We start from the raw sequence: 19,424 nt of genomic DNA, 5'->3' as shown, positions 1-19,424 counted from the left end.
TCAGATGTGATTGTCTTCTTAGGTTTCATTAAAATTTTGATTTTCTTCCTAGGATCTCCTTAGTATAAATTGTTGATTTTCTTGGATCAACTGATGGATGTGCACCCACATCACCACTTTTCATAGTTGGTTCAGAAGAGAATGCATCACCGCTTTTCATAGCTGGTTTTGAAGAGAATGCGTAAATACTAACGGACAACTGTAGTGTTCTTGGTAAAGGAAGCGTTGTGGACCGATCATTGGAGGGATGTACACCAACATCAATGTTTGAAAATTTTGGTCCTGACGGTGTATGAAGACCCAAGGCCCATTAAACTTCAAGCATGATCACAACACCCGACCTCGTTGGTCACAACTGAGGTTTTTCTTGGGGCACGTAGTAACACGGTATTGATCCATACAATCGGATAATTTTGGACCGGTGCCAAAGTCTGAAATTACAGGGTTCATATTATTGTCCAATAGAATATTGCTGGTTTGGATTATCTTGAAGCGTGAGTCTTTGTGTAGGTATCGAAGTCCATTGGCAACTCCAATCGCAATGTTAGAACGCCGAGCCCAGTCCATTTCTTTACACTTGTCATCATCTGTTGCATAAAATCTTTGAATAAATGACACGAAAGAGAAAAAACAAAGCCATTTTGTGATGAGGGAACAAATACATACCAAAAAGGAAGGTGTCGAGATCATTGTAATCCATAAACTCGTAGACAAGAACGTGTTCGGGCCCTATTGCAGAGTAACCCAAAAACCAAACTAAATTCTTGTATTGAAGATTTATAACTAGTTGTGCTTCGGCCATAAACTCTTCAGAGCCTTGTTTGGAGTTCTTTGATAATCGTTGCATTGCTATTTCTGTTCCATCTTCTAGAATTCCCTGCAAAAGGAGTTGATTATTTTTTTCTTTTTTCTGAAATATATAAAATAAATAAACATTCAAGGATCATGAAAATTGTATGCTACCTTGTAACCGAGACAAGCCCACATTCTCTTGCTTTATTTTCCAAAGGAAAACTCTTGGTAGCAACTAATATGATGCTTAGATTGAAAGAATTATTATCACCTGTGCCAACTTGCATTTCAAGCCTACATTCTCATACTTTATTTTCCAAAGAATTATTTAACTAGCATATATGTTTGTTATTATTTGGTGATAAAAGTAGATAAAAGGTGAGTATGAATCTGTTGTATATCGGGTGACCAACCCAATAATTTGGACCGGAAATGGGTTGGTACAACCGGGATATATTTGGGCCCATTTGACCTGGGCGGATCCGTGCAACCTCACGTGAAGATGACATGCAAGAGTAGAGGTGGCATTAGAGGTATACACGGAAACCAGTTAACCGGTTTCTAATCGAAAGTCTAACCGGTTAGTAATCGGTCCAATCCTAACCGGTTATTAACCGGCGGTTAGTAACCGATTTATATTATTTGAAGAAACGTGGATCGACTCACTGGTAGACGATCTACTTTCCTCGGGTATGATTATGCTATTCCACCGATGGTTCTCTGGGATCTGGGTTCTTCCACCTACAAAATGAACAGCACCGTAAACTTACCCCTCAGAAAGGGACAGAGGGGTCCTCTTTGGGGTAACCCTCCGGTGTGAGAATAAGTGTTTGTAGGAGAAGATAATAATATGAGAGTAAGGAAATTTGGAGAGTATTGCTTAATATAGCTGAATACTGTGTAGTTAGATGTGATTGTCTGTCTTCCTTGTGGAGTTGATGTGGTATTTATAGTGCTAGGGTTTCCACTGATTGGGCTTAGACCCAGTTAGGGCCTTGTTGGCCTCCTCCAATTGCTTTGCGCCACGTGTCCTCTGGGACACCTGGTGCTTTTTCATTGGTTATAATCACGTGGTAGCACATGGGTTTTGCTGAGTTGTCCACCTTTCATTGGCAGCTGTCAACATCAGCATATTCTTATTCCTTAAAAAGATACCTTCTGGAAGGTTGTCTGACGTGCACAATCAAGGTTGCCCTAATCCTGATTTGGATAAAGACGAGGTTGATTATGTGCATATGTGATACGCGCCTATCCTGAGGATGCGCGAGGTCTTCTCTTTATTCTCACGCGCAGATGTTTCATGCGCAGATGTGATATGCACAAGCATGTGATATGCGCCACGCGCGGATGCGCCACGCGCAAATGTGATATGCGTGAGCATGTGTGATGCGTGAGCATATGTGATGCGTGAGCATATGTGATGCCTGAGCATATGTGATATGCGTGAGCATAGGTTTTGGCTTTGTGCCTTCATAATGTCTTGATTTCAAGCCTCTTGTCTATATCTTGTGGGATGACCCGCCTCGCTCGGTGTTGAGGCGGGTACATACCTCTTCAAGCCCCCCCAGTCTAATGTGTGTCTTGTCTCGCGCGAGCGAGGTAAGATAGATATTAGACTTGATAGTTTGCTCTTTTAATGTGGTTTGTCTTTTCTTCTTGCTACTCATCGGTGCGCGAAATTCTATCCTTTTGGCTGAAAACGAATCGTCCCTGTACATGGTTGGTTGTTGCTGACATGCGTCAGTGATGGAGACGTGTCAGACCTTTCGTGTGCTCGAGGTGCTACAGTTGCCTTTCATGTCCCCTCACATAGTGTCAGGAACACGTGTCGCGCTCGCGTTGGTCCGTACCTGCGAGTGGTGGCGCGTGAACTATGGTAGCAGCTGTATCGTTTCTTTTCGTGTCCCCTCACACAGTGTCAGGGACACGTGTCGCGCTCGCGTTGGCTTACACCTGCGAGTGGTGGCGCGTGAAGTTCGATTAGTACCAAATTTTCTCTCTCCTGGGCCTATAAAAGCAAGCCCTTAAGAGTTTTTATTCTTCATCTTCCTTGTTGTTTATTCAAAGCTTTCCTTTCTTTCATTCTATTCTGATTACTGTCTTCTGCTTCCAGATCTCTGTTCTTCAGAAAGATCCTTTGTCCGATTTTACAGTTGTATGTCTGATAGCTCAGACAACACAATCTCCTCTATCCATTGCCGTGTGAAATCAATAGTAATGTCTACATTGAAGAAGACCGGCAAGGGGAAGAGGGCTGCTGAGGCCTCATCGGAGGAGGTAGGGAGGACCAAGGCAGTGAAGAAGTGGGATGAGATTCCCTGCAAACTGAGGCAGGCCGATTTTGACAGCCTTATCGCCTCTCAGGGTTTTCTCCCTGAGTATGGCTGCATGCTGCCGGCGGCCGGGCAAACGGCGGCGGACCCGCCTACCGGCTATATATCCCTTTACTGCCATTTTTTCACCCACTGCAACCTTCGTCTCCCGATGACAAGGTTTGTGGGTGCGCTGCTTAAATTTTATGGGATTCATATATCCCAAGTCCATCCGTTTGGACTCGTGCGCATGACTCACTTTGAGTTCATGTGCAAATCTCAGCGCGAGGAGCCCACCCCTCGGCGCTTTCAGTTTTTTTACAAGCCCAAGATCCAAGATTCTTGGTTCTCTTTTATTCCTCGCAGTCAGAAGGTCAAGTGCTGCACTGTTTCATTCAAGAGCCTTCATGACTGGTCTGAGAGATTTTTCTACATCAGGGCTGGTGTGATCCCCATCCGCATGACCATGCGCGCGATCTCTTCTGCGCCTGCGGATGTGGGCGTCCTCAAGAACCCAACTGGCGCCTGGGTAAACAAGTTGACTGCCGAACCATCCCCCGCCAAAAACATTTGCGAGGAGGCGCTGGTGGGGGTTGGCATGAGCAGGAGGTGGGCCGACAGCGCGACTGAGCCCGTTATCCAAGTTGACGGCTTGTGTAAGTTAATCTCATTCCATTACTTCTGCGCTTATGTACTTCGTTTTGCTGATATCATTTGACTTGTTTTGTGCAGTCAGCAAGGAGTATGTCCACGCCGCCTATGACGAGCATATGGAGGGTGGCTCCGTCGCGCTGGGCGCTGGGGAGGTTGGTTTCCCCGATCGCTTCGATGACATGTTCATCCCTGTTGATCTGGGATTTGTCTTTGACAGCGATGCGCCTGGTAAGCCTTTGTACTTATGCTTATGCCTTTATAATATCAAATTTGGCTAACATTTCCGTTGCACTTATTGTAGATGCGCTCGAAAACTACGAGCTGGAGCTCGCGGAAGAGGAGGAGGAAGAGGAGGCGCCCCAACTAAAGCGTAAAGCTAAAGGGAAAACTGGCGCAGGGGCCAGTAAGAAGCAGAAAAAAGATGATGCCCCTGTTGTTCAGAATCCTCCTACTCAGGCGAAGGGACCTGAGAAAACCCAGGTGTTTACCACCAAGTTTTCCTTGTCTTCCCTGCCTCAAAAAGTGGGCAGACCTCCTGTCCACCTGAGGTATGGTGCCACTACCTCCTCCCTTCGCACGGCGGAAAAGGGGAGCGGCGTTGCGCCTGCCGTTTCCTCTCCGACAGGTATACTTTGCTTATCCTTTATGGTTCTATGAGCGCGATTCTGATAGTATTACTAATGAATCCTTGCTCACTTAAATGTTTGTTGAGCCGGCGACCTTGGTGGACCAACCTCAGGCGCAACAAGGTGCCGAGCCTGCGCCGGAGGTCGCTTCGAAGTCCCCTGTTTTACCCTCAAAAAAGGGGAGAATGGACTTCATGGCGATGTTTGCCTCGCGAACGGAGTTGCGCCAAGGTATGTATTGCGCTTTTATTTTCCGACTTTTTTCTTTTAGATCAAGTCATGAACCATTTCTTTTTGTTGATTTTTTCATAGGAGTCATAGCTGGCGTACAAGCTGCTGGCGGCACTCCTGGCGCCGGTGCCAGCGCCGCTGGTTCTGCTCCTGCTCCTGCAAGTGCTGAATCTCCCCTCATCGGGATTACTAAGGAGCAGGAGGCCGTTTTACGCGCCGACCTGGCGGCGTCGAGACCTCCCTCACCTCCTCCTGCGCACAGCCCTCCTTGCAAGACTGATTTTGGTTCTTGGTCGCAGGAGAAAAGGCCTGTTTCCGAGGAGGATGAGGAGTTTGAAGTTGAAGACTCCGACCGCGGTCGCGCCAGCCCTGCAGCGCCACGAGGTTTCGTGGCGGAGCCTTCTCGTGGGGCTGGCGCTGACTTTTCTGCTTCATCCCCGCAGGTATAGGTTCGTTTTTGCTCCGCTGCGCGGACTTCCATCTTAGTGTTTTGATGACTTAGATAATTACTTTGTTTTTGCAGGAAACCGATCACATTTACCGCCCAAGATGGAATATTACTGAGGACAGCACATTTCAGTCCATGGGTGTGTGTGCGGAATTCTGGGCTCATTCTGTGCCTCCAGCTGAAAGGAGGTTCCAGGAGGACCGCGCTCGCGATGACTTGCTCAACGATCATCTGTTTGCTGGGTCGGCCTTCTTTGCTGCCTCCCAAGAGCTTCGCTATGATTACGTAAAGGTACGTGATGCTCTTGCGGAAGCCAAGCAAGAGGCTAAAGTGTCTGATTGGCATCTTTCTGATGCTCGAGAGAGAGCTGAGAAGCTCCTTCGTGAAGCGCGGGCATGAGCTTCAGGCTGCGAGGGAGAAGCTACAGGCGGCCGAGGCGGACGCTGCCAAGTACGCGCGTAGGGTGCGCGACTTGGAGCTGGACGCGGAGGCGCGTGACCAAGCTCTTGTCCAGTCTATAACTGACAAATCATCACTGGAGAGTGAGGTTGCCCGCCTGAAGAAGGAGCTGGCGGCCGCGCAGGCCGAAAAAGATGAAGCCTTGGCGACGGCAGCGTCTAGCCAGGAAGCACTTGATGCTGCGCGGGCGGAAAAGGAAGAAGCCTTGGCGGCAGCAGCGTCCGACAATGAGGAGCTAAAACAGACTAAGGAAACTGTTGAGTTGTTAAACTCTCAGATTCCTGCCCTCGAGACGACTGTTTCTTCTCTCGCGCAGGATCGCCAATGGCTAGTCTCACAGGGTATGACTCGTTGCGCTTATGCGATGAAATACTCAGACGAGTTCCAGGCCCTTGTGATGGATTGCAACGCTGCCGCGCGCTTAGTGGGTCGAGCTGAAGGGTTTAAGGATGGCTATGAATATGGGATGCTGAAGAAGAACCCATCCGACTACCCTTATCAGAGCGACGTTGCCTGCGTGGACATGGCCGAGATGGGGGAGAAGTATTTGAATACTCCCATTCCTATCCTTGCGCAGGTATTTTAACTTTAATGAGATTACTTTGATTTATTTTCCAAGTATTTTTATACTCATATTTTTCCTTGTGATTTGCAGATATCCGCGCTTGCTGACCAGCCCGACCTCGGCGCGCTAAAGAAATTACTTGACGAGTGCGAAGGGGCTGGTGGCGGCGATGATAGCGCGGGGAATGCTGCTCCTGCTAGCGGCTCTGGCGTGGCCAAAGGATCCGCTCCTGACACTGTTGTGATAGAAGACTCCATTCAGGATGAACAACTTGACTATGGTCAGTTTGGAGATGACGAGGAGCGGGCTGCGCCAGATGCTGAGGGCGGTGATGAGGACTATGAAGAGGCTGACGTCGACGTGGAGACTTGAGAAGCCCTTCATGATTTTTATTTTTATTTGTAGTTTGTATCTCATCATCTTGTAAACTTGCAAATTTCAATGCTTTGGAATGAAATTTTGTTTTTCCCTTCTTCGCATCTTGCGCATTCCCCATTCATCTCTTTATATTGCATGTTTGCTTGTTGAATATAAGATATGCTTGCACGTTGAAATAAGAACAAGGTTGTAAGGAAATTATTATACTTAATCCTTGTCATATTGTAAGTGATTTTGCCATATCTTGATTATGTTGACACGTGCCTTGGCGTTTTCATTATTCCTCTTTTGCGCGACGTTATCTCGCATTTGTTATAGGGAACTATGAGTTTTTAGCCTTTACGTGTCAATGTGTTACTCAGATATCCATTACAATTTTATGCGCGACCTCGACCTGAGACCTTAACAACTATGTTTTGGCATTTGCTCTGCCTTAATTGTGTTTAGGTATTTTTATGGTCAGGCTGCGCAGCATGTAGGATGTTGTGAGTGATTTGAGCTAAGGCTCACATTATTGGGCTAAGGCCCTGAGCTAAGGCTCATAATTTTGGGCTAAGTCTCTGACGTTTTAGAGTTAAGACTCGTTAACGCGTTTGCGCATGTATGTTTTACTTCGTTTTATTTTGTTTTGATGTCAATACAATGTTGTCATATTGCTCAAAATTAATAAAGGGAAGTGTGAAACATGTATGCAAAAGATAATAGAATCCACATTAAGAGAAGATAGCGCGTATCATTATTCATAATGGCTTAAAAAGCCTTGATTACAAACTTGACATTTTTTACATGAAACATTTTCTAAGCTGTGCTGCGTTCCATGCGCGCGGGATCTTCTTTCCATTCAAATCTTTTAAGGCGTATGCGCCTTTTCCCAATTCTTCCAAGACTTGATAAGGTCCCTCCCAATTGGGGGACATTTTTCCCGAGGGTATCGCGCGGCTAGCTTCATTGTTTCGAAGGACAAAATCATTTTTCTTGAAGTGGCATTCTTTCACGCGCTGGTTGTAATATTTTTCCAGTTTTTTCTTGTACTTGGCTTCACTGATGATAGCCACCTCTCTGCGCCCTTCAAGTAAGTTGAGATCCAACCTCCTTTCGCGCTCGTTATCAATCTTGTTCATCATGAGCACTCTATGGGATGGGCATCCAATTTCTGCTTGAATCATTGCCTCCGTTCCATAGGTTAGGCTGAACGGGGATTCGCCATTGCTGGTTTTGCTTAATGTCCTGTGTGCCCACAGGACATTAGGTAGCTCTTCGACCCAAGAATGGGATTCTCCCTCCAACCTTTTCTTCAGCCCATTTAACAAGCTTTGGTTCGCGCGTTCCACTTGGCCATTCCCCTGAGGGTGATAAACTGAAGTGAAAATTTGGTTGATGTGCAATTCCTTGAGCCAGCTGGATATCTTCTTGTCAGTGAATTGCTTGCCATTATCGCTCACAATTTCCATGGGCAAGCCAAAACGGCATATGATGTGGCTCCAGATAAACTGCTTCATCGCTTCGGCTGTGATTTTTGTTAGTGGCTTGGCTTCAACCCATTTTGTGAAATAGTCTACTGCCACTACCAAAAATTTTACTCGCCCTTGCGCTTGCGGAAGGGGACCCACAATGTCGATTGCCCATTTGTGGAAAGGCCATGCGGAGGTCACTGGAATCAAGTTGTTCTTTGGCCGCATGGTGTTTGGCGCATAGCTCTGACATGCTTTGCATTTTTGAATCTCTTTTAGAGCGTCCAAGTACATGCCTGGCCAATAGTAACCTGCGCTCATTGCCTTGGCAACCACCATGCGCGGGCCAGCATGTATTCCACAGATTCCTTCGTGTATCTCTCTGATCACATAACTTGCTTCCTCAGCATCTAGGCATTTCATGAGCGGTCCAAGATAAGAGCGTCGATATAATGTACCATCAAGCAGTTCATAGTTCTGCGACTTGTGCCTTATCTTCCTTGCCTGTGCGCGATTGTCTGGTACCTTTCCCTCCTTCAAGAATTCCATTATTGGAGTTATCCATGATGAAGGGGTTGTATGAGTTACCAGGACAGACTTCGCTCCCACCGACGGGTTGCTCATTACTTCTACCCTGACATCTTTGCCAAAGTGGTCGAAGCTGGTTGATGCCATCTTGCTCAAAGCGTCGGCAGATTTGTTTTCACTGCGCGGAATATGAATGATTCTGAAGCAGTCAAATTGGTCGATGAGCTTTTTCGCCTGCTCTAGATATAGAGGCATGGTGTTCTCCTTGGCATCATAAAGGCCATTGACCTGTGCTGCTACCAAGTATATGAATCAACATGGGCCTCTAGCTTTTTAACTCCGAATTTGTGCGCGATGCGCAGCCCAGCCAGCAGGGCTTCATACTCAGCCTCATTGTTGGTGCTCTTGAAGTCCAACCTGATGGCATAAGTATATTCATGATTCTCTGGATCCACCAGCTTGAGACCTGCGCCGGACCCTTCGTTGTTTGAAGCTCCGTCAGTGAACAATCTCCAAACATTTTCTTCCTCATTGGCTCGCGGAGGGTCTACCTCGCGTTGAGCCTCTTCAACTCTTCCTTCGGGGATTTCTGCGATGAAATCAGTTAAAACTTGCCCCTTTATTGATGGACGGGGCTTATAGGCGATCGTGTGTTCACCTAATTCCAGGGCCCATTTTGTCAGCCTTCCCGAGAGCGCGGGGCGCCGCAAGACTTGCTGGATGTTGTAACCAGTTAGAACTTCAATAGGATGACCATTGAAATATCTATGAAGCTTGCGCGACGCGTGTGTTAGTGATAAAACTAACTTTTCCATGATGGAGTAGCGCGTCTCAGGATCTGTCAGCACCCGACTCACATAGTATATTGGCGTTTGGATTCCCTTGCGATCCACCAACAATACTGCGCCGATGGCGCGCTCTCCTGCTGATAGGTACAATGTCAAAGTTTCACCAGGAAGTGGAGCTGTGAGCGCGGGCAGATTATCAAACATTCTTTAATCTCACTGAAAGCTTGCTCGGCCTCAGGAGTCCATTTGAACTGGCTTTTCTTTAAGCAGTTTCTCAATGTATTGACAAATGGGGTAGATTTGCTTGCATGGTTCGCTAGGAACCTGTTGATTGATACCAATCTACCATTCAGCTTCTGAACTTCTTTCATGGTGGATGGCGAGGGCATGTCAAGGATGGCCTCCACCTTCTCAGGGTTCACCTTAAAACCATCCTTGGTGACCATTACACCTAGAAATTTTCCCTCTTGCACGCCGAAAGTGCATTTGCTCGGATTGAGCTTCATGTTAACTTCCGTTAGGCGCCCAAGGGTTTCTTCGATATCTTTGAGCATTTGTTTTTCCTCCCTACTTTTGATCACCAAATCATCCACATAGACTTCTAGGTTTCTTCCAATTTGCTCGCTGAAAACGGCATCCATAAGTCTTTGGTAGGTGGCTCCGCATTCTTCAAACCAAAGGGCATCTTTGTGTAACAGAAAACACCCTTGTCGGTTCTGAAGGCGGTCTTGTCCTCGTCTTGTGGTGCCATTTGAATCTGGTGATAGCCCTTGTAGGCATCCAAGAAACATTTGAGCTTGAATGGCGCCACGGAGTCCACCTTTGCGTCGATGTTTGGGAGGGGGTAACAATCTTTTGGGCATGCTTTGTTGAGGTCCTTGAAGTCAATGCACATCCTCCATGACCCGTTACTTTTCTTTACCATCACAGGATTGGCTACCCATGTCTGGTATCGTATCGGGCGGATGATGTTTGCGCGCAGTAGATCCTCAACCTGCTCATTCATGGCCCTCGCTTTCTCATCCCCCATGACTCTCTTCTTTTGAGCAATTGGCTCTACAGACTTGAACGTGTTGAGAGAATGTTGTGCCAGGTCTCGCGGAACCCCAGTCATATCAGAGTGTTGCCACGCGAAGACCGACATATATGCTGTGAGCAATCTTTTCATTCTCAACCTCGTGTCGTCTGATATCGTTACGCCAATTGTGATCTTCTGCTCCGGGAATTTTGGGTTGAGAATCCATTCCTCTGGCGCGTTGTCTGCCATTGGAAGTTTCATTCTCCCTTCCCGCGGAGTATTTGTCACTGCACACAAATGATCTCGGTATACAAAAGTTACACCTGTTGGTGTGGGAACCCCAACGCGCCGTGCGCTGGCGACGGTATGGCGTTAAATTGGGCAATCGTTCCTCTACCCAAGATCATATTGTGGCAAGAAGTGGTGGGCAAGACCAAGAAGTTGACGACTTCGGCTCGCTTGTGTTTCTCATCCCCCATAGTTAGCTCAAATTTTATTTGACCCAGGGGATGAATGATTTCATTTGAAACACCAGAGATTGGTGCATTCACAATTTCAAGCCTTGCTTGGTCTGCCGGATCCAGTTTTCTGAAACATTGCTCATACATGATGTCTGATTCGCTGCCAGTGCCCACCAGGACTTTTGACACTTCGTAATGAGCAATGTGTGTAGTGATGACAAGAGGACTGCTGATAGAAGGGCCTCCCCTGATTCTTGGGAAGATTACTTGTTGCTCGCGCCAATCTCCTTGGATTTGCGCGCTTCTCTTTCTTGATGTTTGCCCTTGCCTTCCTCCCTCGGCTACACAAATTCTTTTGTACTTTTTGCTGGCAGAGGCTCCTTCTGGTTGTTCACTTTCTGGTCTTGGGTTTTTCACCAGGTGAGCCAGCTTGCCTGATTTCACATCTTTTTCAATTGCATCCTTCAAGTGATGGCATGCATCAGTGTTGTGTCCCGTGGACTTGTGAAACTCGCAGTACTTGCCACTGTTTGATGGTCCCTTGTAGTGTAGTGGCATGAGGCTTTTGAACTGGACATTCTCAGTGCTTAACACTTGTGAAGGTGTTTTAGTGAGGGGAGTCCATATTCTTGGCAGAGGTCTGTTAGGATCTCTGCCGCCTTCCCTCTTGTCACCCTCCCCACGATTACGAACGTCTTTTTGGGGCTGGGGTGAGCTTGGTTGCGCCTGCTTTTCTGCGGAAGAAAAACTGGTTGGTTGCAACCTGGACCATACAGTGTTCTGTTTGCCCCTTCTTTCGCTGCTGCGCGGTGCCTCTGCTTGATGCCCTCTTTCTCTCGCTCTATCTTGGGCAATCTGTTTTTCATTTCTCGCGAAGACTCGCGATGCTTCCATTAGCTTGGCCCAAGTGGTGGGCATGCCATCTCTGCTCACGAGAGCTCGGCGGAGTTGATCACTGCGCGCGCCTTGTATAAAGGCCACGCGCAATAGTTGCTCAGTGATACCTCCGATTGCCAGAGACTCCTGATTGAAACGAGTGATGTAGTCTTCAATCGTTTCATCATTCCTGCGCACGCAGTGCATGATGTCATCAGGGTCGCGCGTGTGTCTGCGCTGTTGTACGAAGTGAGCTTGGAACTTTTCCAATAGTTCCTCGAACCCATCGATTTGCCCAGTAGGCAAGCTTTCAAACCAGACACGCGCCGCGCCCGTGAGGCAGCGAGCAAACATGTGACACCATGTTGGCATCGTCCAGCTTTCTAGGTTTCCAGTGTTGTAAAAACCTTGTAAGAAATCGTCTGGATCTTTTGTGCCGTCATATTTGCCCAAACCACTTGGCATCTTGGTTTTGTGCTGAATGGGGGCCTTCGCGATGCGCTCAGTGAATTTTGAATGTTTCACCAAGATGGTTGGCCTGTACGGTGTGGTTACGTCCACTTGCCCTCTCACTGGTGGGCTATATGGTGTGTGCAGATCCAGATCGGCTCTGGCTCCAGGCGCCATGTTCATGTGCGCGCGGAGCTGCGAGCCTCCTGCATGAGTATCTCGCGTCTTCCTGACGCTGTGCACTTCTTCATCACTAAACTCAGCGTGTTCAGTGTGAACAGAGTGACCCTCTTCCGGCGCGCGCGCCCTTATTGTTCCTTGAATGGCTTGCTTGTCAAACGCTAGCCTTTGTGTTAAGTCGGCTAACTTTTTCTGTTTGACCATTTCATTGTACTTGTCCATTAGACGTCGTTGCTCGTTTATGAGCCATTCTTTAGGGTCATTGGTTTCATCTTCTGGACCCATTGGTCCTTTTTGTTTCGCGCCGGTAAGATTTTGTAACGTGAGATCGTCTGGAGGAGTTTCAGTCTGGCCGTGAGGAGATGTGATGAAGAGACGGTTACTGGTGGTGCGCGTAGAATCACGCGGCCCCCTCAGAAACTGCTGTCCCTCATTAACATCCTCACGTTCAATATCCTCCAGAACTTGATCGACGTTACGAGCACCAGAAACCATGGTGAAAATTTGTTTTTTTAGAGATCTGATGAGATCTTGTTGCCGTTGTAACAGTGGATGGCGCCAATGAAAAAACGTGGATCGACTCACTGGTAGACGATCTACTTTCCTCGGGTATGATTATGCTATTCCACCGATGGTTCTCTGGGATCTGGGTTCTTCCACCTACAAAATGAACAGCACCGTAAACTTACCCCTCAGAAAGGGACAGAGGGGTCCTCTTTGGGGTAACCCTCCGGTGTGAGAATAAGTGTTTGTAGGAGAAGATAATAATATGAGAGTAAGGAAATTTGGAGAGTATTGCTTAATATAGCTGAATACTGTGTAGTTAGATGTGATTGTCTGTCTTCCTTGTGGAGTTGATGTGGTATTTATAGTGCTAGGGTTTCCACTGATTGGGCTTAGACCCAGTTAGGGCCTTGTTGGCCTCCTCCAATTGCTTTGCGCCACGTGTCCTCTGGGACACCTGGTGCTTTTTCATTGGTTATAATCACGTGGTAGCACATGGGTTTTGCTGAGTTGTCCACCTTTCATTGGCAGCTGTCAACATCAGCATATTCTTATTCCTTAAAAAGATACCTTCTGGAAGGTTGTCTGACGTGCACAATCAAGGTTGCCCTAATCCTGATTTGGATAAAGACGAGGTTGATTATGTGCATATGTGATACGCGCCTATCCTGAGGATGCGCGAGGTCTTCTCTTTATTCTCACGCGCAGATGTTTCATGCGCAGATGTGATATGCACAAGCATGTGATATGCGCCACGCGCGGATGCGCCACGCGCAGATGTGATATGCGTGAGCATGTGTGATGCGTGAGCATATGTGATGCGTGAGCATATGTGATGCCTGAGCATATGTGATATGCGTGAGCATAAGTTATGGCTTTGTGCCTTCATAATGTCTTGATTTCAAGCCTCTTGTCTATATCTTGTGGGATGACCCGCCTCGCTCGGTGTTGAGGCGGGTACATACCTCTTCATTATTGATTTCAAAACCGGCTACTAACCGGTTAACCGATTATTTTATTATTTTATTAAAACTGGGTTTTAACCGGTTAATACCCGACCAGTTAACCGATCTTCTTTTTTTATTAATTTTTCAAAGCCGGTTAGTACTCGACCTGATTAATCGGTCTAACCGGTTATTTCCTGCAAAAAAAGAAAAAAAACGGTTAGAAAGTTAACCGGTTATAGGTTAACCGATTTGTGCACCTCTAGGTGGCAATATGAGTGGGTTGGGTTGGATTTGGGTGATGAGTTAAAATGGGTTTGGGTCAGGATGGGTATGGGCCAGGATGGATTTTTAAAAGCGCCCACGTGGGCACCACCAGATGTTGTAGATGAACCTACTAAAGACGAAATTGAGTATATCATAGCTGACCGCACCATGGGCTAGCCCCTACACCCACTGCACGAGTGGAATATTACTTAGTCAAGTAGAAAGGAACAAGGTGAAAGAAGGTCCATTTTCCCACGTAGTTTGTCGGTCAAACCAACAATTCTCTTCTCAAAGTAATAGGGAGATCCTTTTCTAGTTAGACTTCTTGCAATGAAAGAACCATCCCTTCCTTTTTGTTTGTCCTGTTAGATAAAAAGAGGGACCCCCAAAGAGCCTTCTTTACCACTTTAGGAGGCGGGGGTGAAGGGGGGGTTTACTTGCAACCGAGGCAAAGTTGTTTATGATTGAATCTCAGAGGCACTATAGAGGGTTAGGATGGATATGGGTCAAGATAGGTAAAGTTAATCTATCTTGACCAAATTAAAGATTAAAATGCAAAGGGTTTCAAAAACCCCTCAAAAAATATTCAAAAAATTTAATGAAAAAGTAATAACTCCAAATATAAATTAAAAACACAAAAACTAAAATAACTAAAATGTCTCCACCGTCGTCCTCATTCATAAAAAAAAAGAACTCGGTTTTGTCTCAGTTCAGGTTTGGTTTTCTTCGGTTCATTTTTGTTTTTTTTTGTTTCGGTATTTATCCGGTTGCAATGTTTTCGGTTTTTATTCGGTTTCGATTTGTTGGTTTTATTCGGCTTAGGATGGGTACAGATCAAGGTGGGTAACAATATAATCCTTACGTAAAGGCTATCCTATCCAACTTTCAGGCATTAAGATACGTTTCAAACGTGGATGATTATCATAAGAGATTCCCAGCATATCATAAGATTCCCATTCTTAAAAATCCACACTTTTTCAAACCCAGAAAACAGACGGAATTCTAGGATCCCTCCTCGAGGCAAATACTTTTATGCATACCTCTTCTGGTTGATCCACGCCATACTTTATTCTAGTAAGATGATACACACTAGCTAATAGTCCGCCCGGTGCTACATCATAGGCGCATTGGGAACGGAGATAATTGTAACCATATACATATAAAATAAGTAAAGGTTAAAATACAAAGGGTTTCAAAAACCCATCAAAAAAGTGTTGTAAAAAATTAATAAAAAAATAATAACTCAAAATATAAATAAAAAACGCAAAAGGTAAAATAACTAAAATGTTTCCCCCGTCCTCCTTGTTCATTAAAAAGAAAAAAAGAAAACTTTGTTTTGTCTCGGTTTAGGTTCGGTTTTTTCAGTTTTTTTCGCTTCGGTTTTGCTTTTTTTTTTTTCATTTCGGTCGGTTTCGGTATATGTTCGGTTTCAATGATTTCGGTTTTGATTTCTCGGTTTCTATTCGGTTCCGTGGGTTTCGTTTGAAATAAAATTGGATAAAGCTTGTTTTAGTCCTTTCTAACCCATAAACAAACTCATTCTAACCTATAACCAAAACACCAGCATTTTCCCAACTCATCTTAATCTTCTTACAAAATTCTTTTGATCCATTTTGACCCATCTCAATTTTAAAAGTTATCTAAATTGAACCAAAACAACCCATTTAGGTTTGTTTTGCCACCCTTATGCAAAAGTAATCCCTACGTTTAGACGACAGTTTTTATTTGCGGTTTTCTTTCTTTTCACATGTGTTTAGTTTCGTTCTACAACTAGCTATTAGAATAGTACTAAGTTTTATTTCTTTTGGTTAGAACGTGGGTTAGTGTTTTGTTTTTCTTATTCCTATATGTATTGTAGTTATCTATACTATATATAATACATAATATATGGGCAAATTAAGATACCTACTTTTTAAGTAATTTACAAATTGTAAAGTATAAGTTACACCTTCTATAGCATGTAAGGTAGTGACAAACTTGCCCATTAAAAAAATATACGCATAGAAATAATCACAGCATTACCCTCTCAACTTTACTCAACTTTTGTAAATTTAAGAAATAGTTTCACATTTTAATCTTCATCTTTACCCATGTATTCATTTTGATTTTAATTGTAAACCAACTTCCAACCAACGATTTTCCAACGACCGTAACTTTTTCCTACGTTAATATATTTTTTTAAAAATTGCACCATAAAAATGAGCATTTTATTGTCTTTAATTTAGGTATGGTATTGCTAATCGAAGTCTTGTTAAAAACTAATGACATTATAACTAATCTTGATTAGTTACTAATTATATTAATGCATAAATAGTTAATCACAAAATTACTTTCAAGAATTATAAAATCACAATTTATTAATTAGATTTTGTGTGTGTGCGTGTGTTGTTTTAATTTTTTTCCCTTAATCAAAGTAATTTAATGGTTACTAGGATAATGGCCCGTGTAACACACGGGTAGAAAATAATAAATTTGTTAGGTAAATTTAATATTTAAACTTACAATTTGTAACCTTAAAATTAATAATTTTTAATCTATAATTATAAAGTTAACCTTGAAAAAACATAAATTTTATAAGTTAAAAACCTAGCAATTTGTAAGTAACGAAATTCTAAATTATAAGTATTACAGTATAAATATTCATATTTTATCATTTGCCATTAACACTAAAATCTACTATTGATAACTTTAAACCATAAAATAATATTGAAAATACCATTTAGATATCATGTTTATTATAAACCATCCAGGTTAAAGTTTTTTTGTAATAAAATTACATCTCAAAATATCTATAGTACTTAAAATATCATACAACATTTGCAAAACTTAAAAACTAAAGAAACCTTTGAAATCGGAAAATCCACCGCGTGAAAACGTTAGCTTAAATTCGATTCCCCATGCATTAAACAAAAATTAAAAATTAACTGGTGAAAAACTTTACTTCAAATACAAAAAAACTTAATACTTGATTTAAAAACAAGTCAGCAAGATCATGAATAATATATACGGAAAATAGAATAAGGAATCATCTAAAAATGTGGAATATTATATCTTTGCTTTAATAATTACCACGCTATTTGAAATCTTGTTATAATATAAAAGATTGATTTCGGAAATTTTTGCAATAAATTTAATGTTATATATTTGAAATATTCCTTTTGTTTTATTGTTTTTTTAATAAAACGTTAATTAATTATCATAATTAAGAATATCAGTTACATGTTTTAACTTTGAATTCTAGTAAAAAAAATTTAATTGCAAAAAGAAAAACCATTTTAGGAAATTGAATGATAAAAGTCCATTAAGTAATTATTGAAATTAATTAATAATGAATTAGGTGGAAATATTATAAATAGTAATAGATTGTGTGGCATCCTATGTAGACAAGCTAGTATAATGTCATATGGACAATATATTTTGTTTTAATAATATAGTTAGATTAGATTAGAGTATCATAGTTAGTTGGAAGTTACAAACGGATTGGGATAAGAAGGAACCCTTAGAGCATTCATAGCCTGTTCATTTGAAATGTATTTATAACATTTTAATTTGTTAGGATGCCAAGTTTGGTTATACGTTTACAATACTTGATAACCTATTGAAAACGAAGTTACCTATATTAATATACTAATACCAATATTTTATTTATCTTTTATTTATGATGTACAAGGTGAATAGTGTGTATTTGGTATTTAGTGCTATTATGTGACATTTTCCCTATGTATAAAAAATAAAGTGTTTATGGTATATGATACATCATCAACAACTTCCTTGATAAGAAAGATTCTATCATTTCTCTCATCTCCACTTTTGTGTGTTGAAACCATCTAAAAGAAAAATATTGTGAGCCGTTAGAAAAGTTATGATTCCACTTCTAATATAGACCCGCTCATATATACTACATATATAGTCTTATTTGAAACAAGTGAGATTTATTAGGATCAACTACTTAAGAATGATTGGATCAATGCGTACAAACAACTAAACAAGCGGATGCATTTAGAGTCTCTACATAACATCCTGAGCTTGCAATTGGGTAGACCGATCTGATACACAAAATGCGTCATGCTGTGTATTTATTTTTAGCACCCCTGTCAAGTTTCTTCGCATCCTCCTGAGATATAACGCAAAATGTGAGTCCAAAATCCACATTAATCAAATATTCATTCTAAGACTCTTATGCTTACATGAAATATGAATCCTATCATGTCATTATAATCCAGAAACTCCTTCCACTGTTTCCCAATGCTCATCTGCAAAGGAATATCATGCAAAATATGCTAAAATAGCACAAGTTAATTACAAAAATTTACAATGCTATGAAATATTAGTACCTGTGCAGCCTCATTGGAAGCATTCTTGGTCCAGAGAGCTATTTTCTCCTGCCTTGATCTCACATTAATAACCGCCCCGCATATTTCATCTCCATGATCAAACTGTTCTCCAATCATTGCTAGCAACTTTCACATTATAAGCATATTAGACCGAATGCAACAAATAAGACTCGAATACTTAACGGCTGTTTGATCAAGATACGTAAGTAAGTACCGTGTAAAGCCAACACGTGTCGGATTTCGACTTAGGAAAAGTCATAGTCCACTTTCCTCCACCAGCACAAACCGGGTCCTCCCATTTGGGCTCAATCCTGTTTTTGAAACAATGGAGGTCTGCGCCGGCAGCCAATCTGCTAGGTCTATGTATATTGTTGTAAAGGCTGGATTCAAGCACGTACATTGTTACACAAACACAAACACACACATATATATATATATCCAATTAGTCTTTGTAAATTATTATTTTGATGACTGCCATACAAAATGAAAACATCGTAAGGTATTATGCAATATTAATCAACACCAGACCTCCAGAATTCTTCGACGGTGGAGAAAGTGTAAATCGGGCGGATGGAACTGCCCCATGCAACCTGCTTAGACTTAGCGGATGGATTATCGAACCAGAAGGTCCATGAGTGTTCGAGAGGGTGGCGTTTTACGATGTTCTTACCCGACGTATCTCCTGTGGCTTCGTCTTCTATTCCATCACCCCTGTGTTTACCGGCGTCGTTAGTCCTTTGATCCTCAAATTTTGTTGCTTCTTCCACCATTTCTCACTCTGTTCGGAAATAATAACAGAAATCAGTTTATTGATTCAAAATTCTGTTAGATCCTTGCTTCGCTTTTTTAGTAGTTTTGTACGCATCAATTGAATCATTATGAAGTAGTTGATCCTAATAAATCTCACTTGTTTTAAATAAGACTATATATAGTAGTACATATGAGCGGGTCTATATAGAAGTGGAATCATAACTTTTCAAACGGGTCACAACATTTTTTGTTAGATTGTAATTTCAAAAGACAAAAGTGAGGATGAGAGAAATGCCAGAATCTATGTTATCAAGGAATTTGTTGATTATGTGTCATATACCATACACACATTACAACTTATACACAGGGAAAATGCCATGGAATAATAACACTGAATACTATAAACGT

The 19,424-nt window shown here is 42.9% G+C and overlaps 1 protein-coding gene and 1 pseudogene across 1 annotated transcript; both read right to left on the bottom strand.

The window, feature by feature from the left end:
• Positions 1–327: 327 nt before the first annotated feature.
• LOC143619429 (cysteine-rich receptor-like protein kinase 44 pseudogene) lies at positions 328–847 on the bottom strand (annotated as a pseudogene).
• Positions 848–17,995: 17,148 nt separating this feature from the next.
• On the bottom strand, positions 17,996–19,036 carry LOC143619417 (eukaryotic translation initiation factor 4E-1-like). The gene is made up of 5 exons (XM_077091354.1): positions 18,795–19,036; positions 18,481–18,646; positions 18,267–18,392; positions 18,120–18,185; positions 17,996–18,046 (listed from the first exon to the last, which is right to left on the bottom strand). The coding sequence occupies exons 1-5, from the start codon at positions 19,034–19,036 to the stop codon at positions 17,996–17,998; spliced, it is 651 nt and encodes a 216-aa protein (XP_076947469.1).
• Between the last annotated feature and the right edge of the window lie 388 nt (positions 19,037–19,424).

This window comes from Bidens hawaiensis, unplaced genomic scaffold, assembly GCF_021521415.1.
Source record: "Bidens hawaiensis isolate Kalapana, Puna unplaced genomic scaffold, B.hawaiensis_p1.1 tig00002438_1, whole genome shotgun sequence".
Taxonomy (NCBI): domain Eukaryota; kingdom Viridiplantae; phylum Streptophyta; class Magnoliopsida; order Asterales; family Asteraceae; genus Bidens; species Bidens hawaiensis.
The sequence above is the reverse complement of the archived record's forward strand: the minus strand, read 5'-3'. Positions and strand labels throughout refer to the sequence as shown.

Coding starts and splice junctions, on each gene's coding strand:
- LOC143619417 (XM_077091354.1), bottom strand. CDS start 19,036: ATGGTGGAAGAAGCAACAAAATTTGAGGATCAAAGGACTAACGACGCC. Junction 18,647..18,794: donor ACCGTCGAAGAATTCTGGAG/GTCTGGTGTTGA, acceptor GCTTGAATCCAG/CCTTTACAACAATATACATA. Junction 18,393..18,480: donor ACACGTGTTGGCTTTACACG/GTACTTACTTAC, acceptor ATAATGTGAAAG/TTGCTAGCAATGATTGGAGA.